Raw genomic sequence first — 13,916 nt, forward strand, 5'->3', positions numbered from 1 at the left:
CACACGTATTTAACACATTTCACACGTGTTGTACACATTTTTCACCTGTATGTCTAGCGAATTTCGCCCTGCAGTTTCATTTTCACACAGCTCAATGTTTATGAAGACGTATCTGCTAAACTATGTGCTGTAAAATGATATAATTTTGCAGGTACATTCAGAGGTATATGTGCCTATTATCTGCCAGATGTGTTGTGAATAGAAGTAATGAATGAAAACGTTACGCATGAGGCGGTAGTTCCTCACGCACTTAGTGATTATGACCTCATATCTCCTTAACTAAGAGGTCGGTATGCTCGAGTCGTGGGTTACACTGCTTTTTCATCCCAAACCCGTTGACAGGTGAGTGGTTCTTGGCCCAACAGTGATTCCTGCCAGATAGTAAATGATATGTGTAACACGTTTGGTTGAAATCGGTCAAGTGGTTTAGAAGGATATGTGCGACATACGTACGTACCTATAAAGACACATACATATATCAGTACATCCATTTTTATAATTTCTGTGGATTCCGCGCTCTAATGCCGTGGTCGGATGCATTTCTTAGTGTAACGCAACGTTTCGTCCCCTTCAAGAACCCTTCGCGGAAACCCGAAGCATACCCTGACTCGCCACTAACTGAAGTGAAAGCCCATTTCCGTGGGCTCCCGCGCGGAGGTGTAAACGTCACATGTTTTGAAAGCTCGAGCGCAACTGGCCATTGTCAGTTGCTGACGTCCGCTACCCCATAGCGGAAGTCTGTTACACAACTTCTTCTGCACCGGAATCCATGTGCCAGTTAGCTTCACACCCTCCTCCTTCCGATTCAAATTATTCGGGAATTTAGTAATTCCTATGGTCTCTCAGTATAACCTTTCATAGCAACCGCTTGTGGCTGCCAGTACCTGTGTCTTATCAAATAGAATCCGGCGGTCTTTTGGTTGGGAAGCCTGGTTTATATAATTAAGACTTTATGACTCTACCCTATTCTGATAGGGTAAAATTCTGACACTGAACATTTCTTTCAGCAGTATTTTCTGTACTGGTACCTATAGGTCTGGCGCTACTATCCAGATCGTGTTTAGAAATCTCAGATGGTTGGATTTTAAATGAAGTCATGCAACACACGCTACCCTCTCATGTCTATCGTCTTTCTCTGCAGGTGGTATCGAGGCCGGGGCGGGCAGAACGTTCCAGTGGTGATGGACGAGCGCGTGATCCAAGTGGGCGGCAGCCTGTACCTGCGCAGCGCCCAGCTGGAGGACTCTGGCCGCTACACCTGCGTCGTCAGCAACAGCGTGGGCAGCGAGCGAGCCTCCACCTCTCTGCTCGTCACCAGTGAGTGCCTCCCACCCCCATCCCTAGTCGGACGCTACTGTGGATCTACACTAAGGACACGAAGTGTTGTGGCTTAGTGGTGGGGGGTCCGCATGGTGGGTTCTCCATGCTGCACGTTTCTACACACACTTTACTAGTACGAAGCTCACTAAACTGTTTAATCCCTTGTCTTACACTATCGGATACAATTATATGTAATAAGTGTTTTGTCGCCGCGTTGATTCAGTAGCTCAAAGCGTAGTATGGATACGCGAAAACGGAAGTCGGAAAGTTGAGTGTATTTCACGGAGGTTGGATACGGCAATTCTTGCAATTATAGCCCCAAACAACTTCGGAATGTAGAAACGCTCAACGAGCATGACAGGTCCAGGGGGCAGTGACCAATGAAAATCGACGTCTGTAAATACAGGCACAAGCTTCTCTATTCTTGCAACGTACTCTCTATTCTTGCAACGTACTCCAACTAAAAAGGCGTGTATTGAAACGCATCCCGCTGGTTGGTTGCCTTGGGAATGGAAGGACTTGACAAACAGGGGTTGAAGACCACTCGTGACACAAATAAATTTTATGTTCACTTTATTGTAATAACTAAGTTCCTTGATAATATGAAATTAACAGCGCAAATATTTAATGCCAGCTGGAATTGAACTCCGACGTCTGCAACCAATCGGGACGCTTCAAAAGGTAGGCTGGTCAAGGAACACAGACACCCTTCCTCTCTAAAAAGCAATCTTTAAATTCAACTGATCAGGTTAACAGGCAATGGGTGACAAGCGCCTTTTTAAAACCTTGTTGAGTTCATCCTTCAGCGCAATCAATGCCAAAAAGAGGTTTAACAACGCCCATGCCATTTAAAAGAGCGAGCAAGATTCACATCTTAACCAAATGACCAACAGATTCAAAAGGCAAATTAAGTATCCACCAAGATTAATAACCAAAAGGTCAAATTTCTGGCGAACGCATTTGCTCTCAAACAAGAATTAGAGCGTTTGCTTGAGTCATTTAACAAGTTTGACACTCAAATTAAATACATACTTATAACTGATTTAAAATCTAGCAGTTTTAATGAAAATGGAAGCACTCCCGCCATAAACAGAGGGCACACTCTGAATTAGTTTAAAACGATTCTCTAGAGACAGCAATTGAATAACGACACACAGGCACCCAAGCTACCATTAGAATAAATAATTTGGGTCAAACAATAATCAGTTTCTTTAACAAACGATCTAAATCCAAACATAACTTGCATGCCACACCAGTAAATGAGGAATGAAAACATACATCCGCTTCACCGTGTTAACTATACTTGAGGCATATGGTACAGTCAGTTACAGTGACAAATAAGGACGGCAACTCCCGTCAACACACAGAAAGGGAACAGAATTTACTCATCCGATTTTGACAAGTTGTCCTTAGTAAATAGTCCATTCAAATGAAGCACAACCGCACAAAAAAACTTATTAATTACGGAAACCGGAAACGCATGAAGAAAGACTGAGTTCTTTTTAAATCTTGGAAAGTCAGACTTACAATAGGTAGGAACACGAGAGGCAGAATACACCCCATCGTCGGTTAAAGCCACTGAAAATACTGAAGGAATTGGTCACACAGCAAACTGTCTTGCCCCAGGGCCACAACGTGCGGCACAATGACCTCACCACAGGGAAAGTTCCGAAACGTACTCACCCATAATAAGTGTCCGACAAGAGGGCACAGGTTGACGTCGGTATAAGAGCCACTTTCCTCCCAGTGGAAGGACTCTTCCGCTTCTAGCTGCTGCCCACAAGAACGCTGTTAAGCCGGTAAACGCCAGGTGGCTTCCTCCGCCTAGCAGGCCCCACTCCCGTCCATCCAAGCCGCCACGGCCAGCACGCCCCGCGGGCACCAGGAAGGGCATCGGCGACGATCCACGGCCCAAAACACGAGGCTGCTCGAGTCAACACGGAGTAAAGTTGTGGCCTACTATCGGCTCTGCTCTTCAGCGAGTCTCTGTCCGACGGCCGAACTTCAAGAGTGTGAGCCCGCTGCCGGCGTGGCATATCATGATGCCAGCCACGCCCTCTGGTCGAAGATGAATATAAATGGCTCTGAGCATTATGTCCTCCTGAGGTCATCAGCCCCCTAGAACTTAGAACTACTTAAACCTAACTAACCTAAGGACATCACACACATCCATGCACGATTCGAACATGCGACCGGAGCGGTCGCGCGGTTCCAGAATGTAGCGCCAGAACCGCTCGGCCACATCGGCCGCCGAAGATGAATACACTAGACAGCGTGACGTGGCCTATAGATTCGCGCCACGAGGCATTGCACTTCTGGAGTCGTGCAGACACAAGCTTTTTGCAGGTCACTGAATGTATCGGCTAGTACCTCGACTACGGTAAAATCACATAGTCTAAGTCAGTTGCAGGGGTCAACATTGATTAGACCACTGGGACTGTGAGTGACAGCATTCGATTGCAACATTTGGCTGAGAGATTACAGTACAAGTGCTACTCGTCATCTGAATCACGGAAAAAAATATATGTACAGTCCTATCACGCCCTCTCTCTGCAAACTAGACTACAGCCGCCTTAGCTTTACACAAATATTTATACTGGTTTGACATCTCAAGGTACAGGAGAGCGTGAGAGGAACGAAACCACGATCACCGACCTAGAGCAAATGCAGACTAGAAACATATACAGGGTGTTACAAAGAGGTACGGCCAAACTTTCAGGAAACATTCCTCACACACAAAGAAAGAAAAGATGTTATGTGGACATGTCTCCGGAAATGCTTACTTTCCATGTTAGAGCTCATTTTATTACTTCTCTTCAAATCACATTAATCGTGGAATGGAAACACACAGCAACAGAACGTACTAGCGTGACTTCAAATACTTTGTTTCAGGAAATGTTCAAAATGTCCTCCGTTAGCGAGGATACATGCATCCACCCTGCGTCGCATAGAATCACTGATGCGCTGATGCAGGCCTGGAGAATGGCGTATTGTATCACAGCCGTTCACAATACGAGCAAGAAGAGTCTCTACATTTGGTACCGGGGTTGCGTAGACAAGAGCTTTCAAATGCCCCCATAAATGAAAGACAAGAGGGTAGAGGTCAGGAGAGCGTGGAGGCCATGGAATTGGTCCGCCTCTACCAATCCATCGGTCACCGAATCTGTTGTTGAGAAGCGTACGAACATTTCGACTGAAATGTGCAGGAGCTACATCGTGCATGAACCACATGTTGTGTCGTACTTGTAAAGGTACATCTTCTTGCAGCACAGGTAGAGTATCCCGTATGAAGTCATGATAACGTGCTCCATTGAGCGTAGGCGGAAGAACGAAACTAAACTGAGCTCTAACATGGAAATTAAGCGTTTCCGGACACATGTCCACATAACATCTTTTCTTTATTTGTGTGTGAGGAATGTTTCCTGAAAGTTTGGCCATACCTTTTTGTAACACCCTGTATACCTCAATGGTCACGCCGAACTCGGGAGAAGTTCGACTGAACTCATGAGCCACAGGTGAACGTTAGTATAAATTGACAACACAGTAACCCATATTTTACGTGTATCATTTTATGGGAGATACGTAATCGACCATTATTGTTTGGAAAAGTACATAGTTCCTTGCGAGTGATAGTCTACATTGTTTACTTCTGATCTACTGCTGGGTTCTTTTAAGTTTTCAGGAGGATATGATGCCGTATTCTGAAACTTGATAACGCCCCACTGCATAATGAACAACGATAGATTTAATACTGGTAAGAGATAGAAGTCGTGGCATATCTGTTTTAAGATGGACTAAAAGAATCTGCGCTCAATCTTACGAACGCTCATGTTTCCAGCGGACTGGCTACACAAGAACAAGGATTCGCATTTCCGTCATTTCCACCAATGTTGTAACAAATCTCTTCCTTCAATGCACCTTCCCCTCTAATGCTCGTTGCACCTTTTCACAGAACCGCTGTCAGCGTATATCAGTCCGGAAGTGCAGACTGTTGATGCGGGGAAAGCTGCCCTGTTCAACTGCACGACAGATGGTCATCCAAAGCAATCCGTAACATGGCTCAAGGACGGACGTCTCGTCACACCTTCAAGTCGTGTGCGCCTGATTGGAACACAGGTAAGCTGATTGGCACACAGGTAAGCAACCCATGTAGGGGCCAATCTTGTGGTCCACTGGGTTAACCTTATGTACCAAATTCAGTTTTTTTACAATTTAATTAAATAAATTATGATACTCTTTAATGGCAGAGGTAGTTAAATGAACAAAGAGAAAAAGGACTGTATGTGCAGAAATGGAAGACATTTATATTGTAATAAAGCTTTTATTTTTCATGAATAACTGACTTTAGATTCAGCCCACAATAAAATTACACACAGTGCTTCAGCTGTCTGAAACCGTTTAAGATATTATAATTATGTTTTCACTCAGGTGAGCTTTATTAAGTCCTCACTAACGGGCTGTATTCTCCTGTCATAGCTATATTAATTACAAAGATATCGGCATCAATTTCGCTTTTTTAATTCGAACTATGGTAATGTCTCAAAGAGACGAAATTCAACTTCGTATTCACTCTCCGAATTGGCATAACACTACTTTATTTCAAACACAGCGCTGGTTTTGGGCAGAGTAAGGAACCAAAACACAAAAAATGACCGAAGAATTATTTAAAGTCACTTGTAAACTACGCAAGATTCAATGAACACTCACACACTCCATCTATTAGCATACTGCTAACTAAAAGTCTCTCACCATGCCAATTTTTTGCCCCGTTAATTTATTTTACGAACGAAACTTGGACTATTCAGAAAAGTGGATCATCTTAGCAAGAGAAAAGTCTCTTCGCACTCATGAATGATGTAATTACAGATAGGTGCTGTTTTGGAGGCAGAATGCTCCTGTCGCTATGACGAATCGCTATGACGAACAGAACAGTCTGCCGTGTCCAGTGGCTGAAAAGTCGCCAGACTTTATACTAGCCGACGACAACACAATTGAGCGTTCGATGAAGACTACGTGCAATGTCGCTGCACTTGATCGTTGCTAGTCTGTTGGTCTTCGACGCATGAGACACTACACTGCCAAATAGGTGCGTGCAATGGGCTTTTCATGCGCCGCTGTGTTAAATTAGTACCTTAGGTGCTTCGATTTGAGCAATCTACTGTCAGTTGCCACCGACAACTGGTGATAGTAAGAGTCGACGTCGACATCGCCACTGGTGCAGACACTACACTGCAGTTTCCGCGAGCGTCAACACACCAGAACTAACAAGGGAACATCATCGACTTGACCTCATATTTTAAGGAGAAAAGAGCACACTCGTAAGATATCAGTCGCGAAAGTTTGGGCCCTAATTTTGATAGTTTTTGTATGTCCAACCTTTTGATTGGAATTTTGAGGGAGTTCGACCGTTCACTTACATAATGAAATGGTACACCTACAGCCGTCCTTACGATGTTATTTATTATATGGCTACCTGTTTCGGTGCTTCAGTGCACCACCTTCAAGCCACAACTGACGCTGAGGGCTTAACTCCAGTCGTACACACGAGTCTTCAGAGGTCAAAATCTATGAACAGGTTTTCGCAGATTACCTGGAGACACAACGTCGTTGTTGCAGGTAGACTTGCGAAAATAAGTTTATAGATGTTGGCCACTGATGAATCGTGTATACGATTGATGTCAACGCCCTCAGCGTCGATTAAGGCGTGAAGATGGCGCACTGAAGCACAGAAACTGGTAACCATACAATAAATAACATCGTAAGGACGGCTGTAGATCATCCATATTATTACATAATTTCGATACTTCGCAGTTTTGATGACGTGAAAGCACAGCTTTTTAAACCCTGGTGAGTTTCTCACTCGCTTCGCACCATGGCAGCCGCCATATGCCCGAGCGCGTAGACGGTAGCGCAGAGTGGCAACCACTGCCCACTACATAGATGACGAGGGAAGACGAGAGGAGGTGGCCACGTCTGCTAAACGTGTTTTGAAATCTCGTTATTTTACGCGAAAAAGAAATAAGTGACGACTACGTGAAGGCCATTCAACTCCCCCCTCCCCCCTTCCTCTCCCTGTGTCATTATCTTCCTCATTCCTTACTCGGACCCTCTCGTCCTTTCCCCTATCTCAGTCCATTTACACCTCCTGCCTCCTCTCTGTCGGCCTCCTCTTGAGTCTTGCTATTGCCTACATAACTTTTATTGGGAATTGATGTCGTATAAAATTAATGGGTAAATCGGTTGGTTGCAACGACATTATGAACAGAAACGTCTTACTCACACTGTTGTACAGTCCTTAGGACTCGAGAATTACACGGCTGCACAGGGACAGAGCGACTGACAAACAACAGGTACGCGCGAATGTTTGAAAACTGTACTTTTAGGTCATAACTGCTTACTATCAAAATTATGGACCATATTTCGCTCGGGGATCGACTACTGTGGATGTTACCTTGAAAGAATATTTTTTCTCCATAAAATATGAGGTGGAGTTGGTGATGTTCTCTTGTTAGACCGTCCGAGGTGGGAGGACCGGCGTAGAGGAACAAGTCCCGTCTGCCACTCGCAGGGCTGGCAGCCCACGTCCGTGCTCTGCGCTGCTGCGAAGGCATAACTGATATACAGGCACTGGGATCGTTAATTCCTTTTGTGTTTCCAGAATGAGACAAGGTCCTGGCGAAAGTATAGTTGTGAGGAGGGCTCTTGAGTAGTACTTGGATAGTTCGGTAGGTAGAGCACTCGCCCGCCAAAGGGAAAGGTCTCGAGTTCGGGACATCGTTTTAATTCGCCAGAAAGTTTCCTTCTAGTGTTGTTAGGGTCATCCTCGAACCCCATCATGGTTCATAGTTAGTCTCTTCACTTTCTTCAAAAGAACGGAAGAAAACAACAATCAACACACAGCACAGATTACAGCCAAATCACAAAGCGTTCGGTAACTGCCGAAAAGCAATTGTTTGCTGTGGCTGCCAGTATCTCAAATGTGAAAGTTGAGGTCTGACCTCTGCCAGTACCTTACGCAATCATGGTTCGGAAAACCTCCACCTAAAACTGTCACCTAAAAACGCACACATAATATCAGCGGTTAGAGAGATCACAACACATAAACCTGTCGCCAATTCAATGTCGGACAACAGTAACAACCAACGAGAACGTACATCTGAGGAATCTCCTCGCTGATGGGTACAGAAGTCACCGTCCCTGTCACGAACTGCGAGTTCCTCAGGAGTAAATAACTTCACTGCTGAGTACACAAGTACAATTACACAGAGCACTTCATACCACACACTGACAAGTCATCGTACAAAGATAAACACACAGCCTACCGAAATGTGTCGGAAACAAAGTCAACGGTACGAGTTCCAGCGACCGTCTCCGGTGGGGAGCGACTTACTATTTCAGACCAGTTTAATAATTCCTAACTGCGCGTTTAAATACATGCAAGCTGACGATAATACGTCACGAAGTTAAGACCTTTAGTTGGCAGACTACCTTTCAGTTGGTATACTTATTTCCTTTGGCCCCCGGATGGAGCCGAGAGTTCGTGATGTCTCCCGGGCAGGTAACTAGTATGAAGTTACAAGTTCGTTGCGGGACTCTGTATGACATTAGCAACATAAAGTTGCTTTCGATCAGTCTAGTATCAGTACCTTTCGTGGCCTATGTAAAAAGGAACAATAATGTTCGCATCTTTATCTCCTGAAATGTCTTCGTGTTTTCTAAAAGATGCTGAAATAACGTCAGTTTTTGCTCAGGAAACTCCCGGATTTCCAGAATTGTTCTCTACCTCTATTCATCTCTAACTGTAAAGATATAAATAATGTTATAAAATGGAAAGCGTTGCAGCGTGACACAATTGTAAGCATTAGTATAATATTTTAACATTTGTTAAACTTACTAAAGTATTCTCGAAACATATTTCTTCTTAGTGATATACCCAATTGACTTCATTCTCCTTTTAATGTTTTCTGATTCCAGACGCTGAAGATAGAGCATGTGGAACGGACAGACAAAGGCATGTACCAGTGCGTTGTATCAAATGGTGGAGAAGCGGCCCAAGGGACTGCACAGCTAAAACTCGGAGGTAGGAATCTGTGTTTTCTCGTTACTACGCGCTAAGTTATAACGTTCTACATTTAGTGGAGATAAAACAGCTGAATAGATAGTTTAATCTACAATAAAAATGACATTGAATTAAGTAGAATTCAGTAGGCATTCAGTAACAGTGGACTGCTAATCATGATTTGCAGGAACATTGCTTCTCGTGACCTGTTCATGATATAACAAGCAAGGATGGCAGGTTCTCAAAATTTTCTTCTCGAAACGTAAACAAAGTGATCATATGAGGATGGGAGGAGATAAGGTTAATCACAATACTTTGCCACCGAATTTTGTGCCATCACGTGCCGACTACATTAGCAACAGTTAAGTAGCATCAACAGTAGCCTGAGGCTCATATTTTGCCTTCAGATGCCTTACAAAACAAATCTTGAAATAGACTCGTAATACCGAAGCAACTGTGAAGTGTGTATAGACGGGTAGGAAAAAAATCTCGAATTCTTCCCGGATTCCCAGTTAAAAAACACACTTTTTCTCGGATGAAAATACCCAATACCCCGAGTAAAAGTACATTTCTTTCCGTTTTAAGTGACAATATACTTTGCAAATACCTTGAATTGTAAAGGTTTTGCGCACCGGTTTAAAATTTACCAGCACAACGCGTTTTGGAGAGATCTTTGATACGCGGCGACACGTAGACTGCGTATTTTCGTATTACGAAAGTACAAATACGAATACCATCAAATGGAGCAAAGTACTGAAATCGTTACTGATCGCTTTTGTCAGCCAGTTATAGCTAACATCGCGTGATCTCGCTAGCCAAAGATAGCAGGTAGCACACGTGATGTGGTCAACCAATAGCAACATATCTGTTAAGTAGTGCAAACACACTAATAGGAAAAGTTAATGGTTCGATGTATTACACATACAGTATAGTTACAAGAAAAGCTAAGCTGTCACGTGTAATATCGCTCTTTTGTACCGCATGTTGCGCTTTAAGATAGATCAAACGCAAATGAGCCACTAAAAATAATGGCATATGAAATGATCGTATGGAGTTTTGGCCGGGAGACACTATCTGGCTGAAAGTTTGGTAAGTGGCTGGTCCTCAAAATGTTAACTTTTGAATGATAGCCAAACGCTCAATGTTTTAAGAAATTCATCGTACTTCATTACATTAACATAATGTACCTTCAAAGTAACGCTTCTAAAGCTAAAATTCGCAATATTTTCTCGCGATCTGTTACAAAGATAAACAGTTGTGACAAATGAAAAATGATTCAAATGACTCGAAGCACTATGGGACCTGACATCTGAGGTCACCAGTCCCCTAGACTCAGAACTACGTAAACCTGACTAACCTAAGGACATCACACATCCATGCCTGAGGCAGGATTCGGTCCTGCGACCGTAGCAGCAGTGCGGTTCCGGACTGAAGCGCCTAGAACCGCTTGGCAACAACAGCCGGCTGACAGTTGCGACGTCCACGCTCATCGAAAGCTTAGTCTGCATCCTAGGACGTTTGACATTTTGACGCAATTTGGTGTCGCAGACGCTTCTGTGCGTACTGCGTTATGTTGTAAAGTGGCGCATTTCCTTTGCAACTGATGCTTCTTTGGTGTTATTCTTTTGTGTTTTATTGCTGCAGTATTATTGTACAGTAGCAGGCTAAAGCAAAATGCTTTGTTATAATATCAGTTCTTAACACTCATAATTACAAAAATTTAACTGAAAACTAAATCAATGAAAAATTCCCGGATTCTGAAAAATTCTCGCTTTTTCCTGGTTGTCCCGGGGCGTATATACCCACATCAAGGGACTTCACATCTCTTTCAACATCCATGTTCCAAATCCCTCAACAGCGTTACTCGGGGCTGTACAAGTAATACGCAAATCCCAACGCTTGCATATACTTAAGTTGGGTGTCATATCCCAACCCTTCAGTCACCTCGCACAAAGAAGATTCAAATATTTTGTTCCTGCAATTAGATCCTGCCCTGTGCGATTACATCCAACTACTTTCAACAACATTTTAACACATACAGTCCCTTTATCTACATTTAGTTCGGAACTTTCCCTTTTTCTGAATTTTTAGGTTGATTTTACATCTGTCATTTCATGCACAGCTATACGTCCATCTCCGTTTCCCATCACGTTCACAACGTTCCTCCCAGTTTACTTCGACTTTTTGCTCCCTTTATTTCCAGCAGCTGGTAAAATTTCGAAATGTAAGCTCTTGCCGTCTATTATAGTCTGAAGTTACTGCCTTGACTACCCTTATCACAAAACAATCCAGTTGAAAAACGCAGATTAATTTATTATATATTATACTTGTAAGGTGATTTCACAATTTTATTAATTGAATTGCCAGCGTATTCTGCCTGAAGAATGGGTTATTGGGCACTAAGCCCTCTCCTCTCTCCACCAAATACAGACAGACCCCGAAAGCTGCCACTACCTAATAACTTTATCTGTGAAGACATAGCAAGTTACGACTCTAATATAAATGGCCTGAAAATTTTCCCCTTTCAATGAAATTTCACCCATTAATGAACAAAAAGGTATCTCATTATATTTAATGAAATTGAGGTAGTGAGCAAACTTACATACTCAACGGAACAACAATGGGACGCTTAACACAAAGTTAATGAAGGCAAGTTGCGACCAAGATCATCAACAGTCCTAGTACAGCCTATCAGTAACCGAGCATCCATTCTTGTAAGAAAAACACGTAAAATGCAGATGTAACTGCACACAGTATGTTCTAACACGTATCGAAAGAAAAAGTGATTCATTTGAAAGTAGAGTCCTTAGCATTTATTGCTGCAGCCAAGTGTCTTGAAGTTCAGTGCGAATCGCACTAATCTGATTTTGCTCTTAATTACACATAAAATCGGTAAATAATTTGACAGCTGAAGGCAGTTCCTGGAAAGATTAATTCTGCTGAAAGCAGTTCATTTCAGTTACGGTGCACTCGTACATGATGCTTGAAAGAACACAGCATAAATGAGTACTTGTGCACGTCAACATTAAAGATCATTAGATTGAAAAATGACTTCGTAAGAAAAAAATTCACGTGCTATCTAACTTTATATTCAGTCATTATTCAGAAAACACACCTATCGCACCACATGGCTGTACAGTACTCATATTAGCAAGCAGAAAAATAACACCATACGCTTTCTAATCCTCGTAATATTATACAGACGCCGCCCGGGGTTAGCCGAGTGGTCTAAGGGCGCTGCAGTCATGCACTGTGCGGCTGGTCCCGGAGGAGGTTCGAGTCTTCCCTCGGGAATGGGTGTGTGTGTTTGTCCTTAGGATAATTCAGGTTAAGTAGTGTGTAAGCTTAGGGACTGATGACCTTAGCAGTTTAAATCCCATAAGGTTTCAAACACATATGAACATTTATTATTTAGAAGCGGCAGAGTAGTGTACAACGCAAATGATATGCTCGGATGACACAATGAAAAATAGGTATTGATCCTATCATAAAAATGGTTCAAATGGCTCTGAGTACTATGGGACTCAACATCTGAGGTCATCAGTCCCCTAGAACTTAGAACTACTTCAACCTAACGAACCTAAGGACATCACACACATCCATGCCCGTGGCAGGATTCGAACCTGCGACCGTAGCAGTCACGCGGTTCCGGACTGAAGTGCCTATAACCGCACGGCCACGGCGGCCGGCCGAGACTATCATATTCAAGCAAAGACACAAACTAAACATTGAGCTAACATTGCTTCCATGAACACGCAGGTGCAAAGCACATCTCAAAAATGAATTTGAAAATCGTATAATATAGAAGTACGCCAGGGCCGTGCGAGCAAGTAATACATAACAGACATATTATTCAAGTCATCAACAGGCAGTACGATGTTCATAGCTTCTCGCTGAGAAGAAGAGCAGAAGTAGGCTGGCTGTCCACGCTGCCCTATCGAACTGGAATCTCACAAAGGAAATTCCACATCTCGTCCCCTCAGATTTAGTGGTAAGATAGCCCAGGACAAATCCTGTCAAAAACTAAACAAAGATCAAGAATGAAAACGGGAAGAAAGTGTACTGAACTGTGAAAAAAGAAGCAAAATCGAAATAGTGAACGGTCCAAACTCAAGAGCTGCAACGTCGAGGCACATAAATATGCATGATATCGAGGTTATGTGGTCACGGTATTGGACAGCGAAGAGTGTTCAAATCTCCCTAGTGCCCATTATTTTTCTTTTTTCCGACAAAATTATGAATTGTTAGTCTGATCATTGATGTGTCAGTTGGCTCAATTCAGATTTGGTCTGTGTCGTAGTTAACGTCCGTTTGCAACAGCGAGGAGTAAGAAAGGGACATCCAGACGCATGTACCTCCTCATATTTGTTCTATACAAGTACCACATGTTATGACCCTTTTGTTCCGTTTTGGAAGTTCCGTCTCTTGAATTCCTTTGTTGTAACCTAGTTCACATCCGTTTGTTTGTTGTTTTCATTTCTGTGAGAGGTCTACGCGGCATGTCGCCTACTCTCAGTATTCATAACATTTACTTGCG

At 43.2% G+C, this 13,916-nt stretch overlaps 1 protein-coding gene across 1 annotated transcript in view; it reads left to right on the plus strand.

Moving 5' to 3' along the window:
* The first annotated feature begins 9,609 nt into the window (after positions 1–9,609).
* LOC126335913 (Down syndrome cell adhesion molecule-like protein Dscam2) overlaps positions 9,610–13,916 on the plus strand; it is a 217,596-nt gene continuing 213,289 nt past the window's right edge. The window contains exon 1 of the mRNA XM_049999387.1: positions 9,610–9,616. Coding sequence (XP_049855344.1) covers positions 9,610–9,616 — 7 coding nt within the window. The remainder of the gene's footprint in view (positions 9,617–13,916) is intronic.

The sequence above is a fragment of the Schistocerca gregaria genome, chromosome 2, assembly GCF_023897955.1.
Source record: "Schistocerca gregaria isolate iqSchGreg1 chromosome 2, iqSchGreg1.2, whole genome shotgun sequence".
Classification (NCBI taxonomy): Eukaryota; Metazoa; Arthropoda; class Insecta; order Orthoptera; family Acrididae; genus Schistocerca; species Schistocerca gregaria.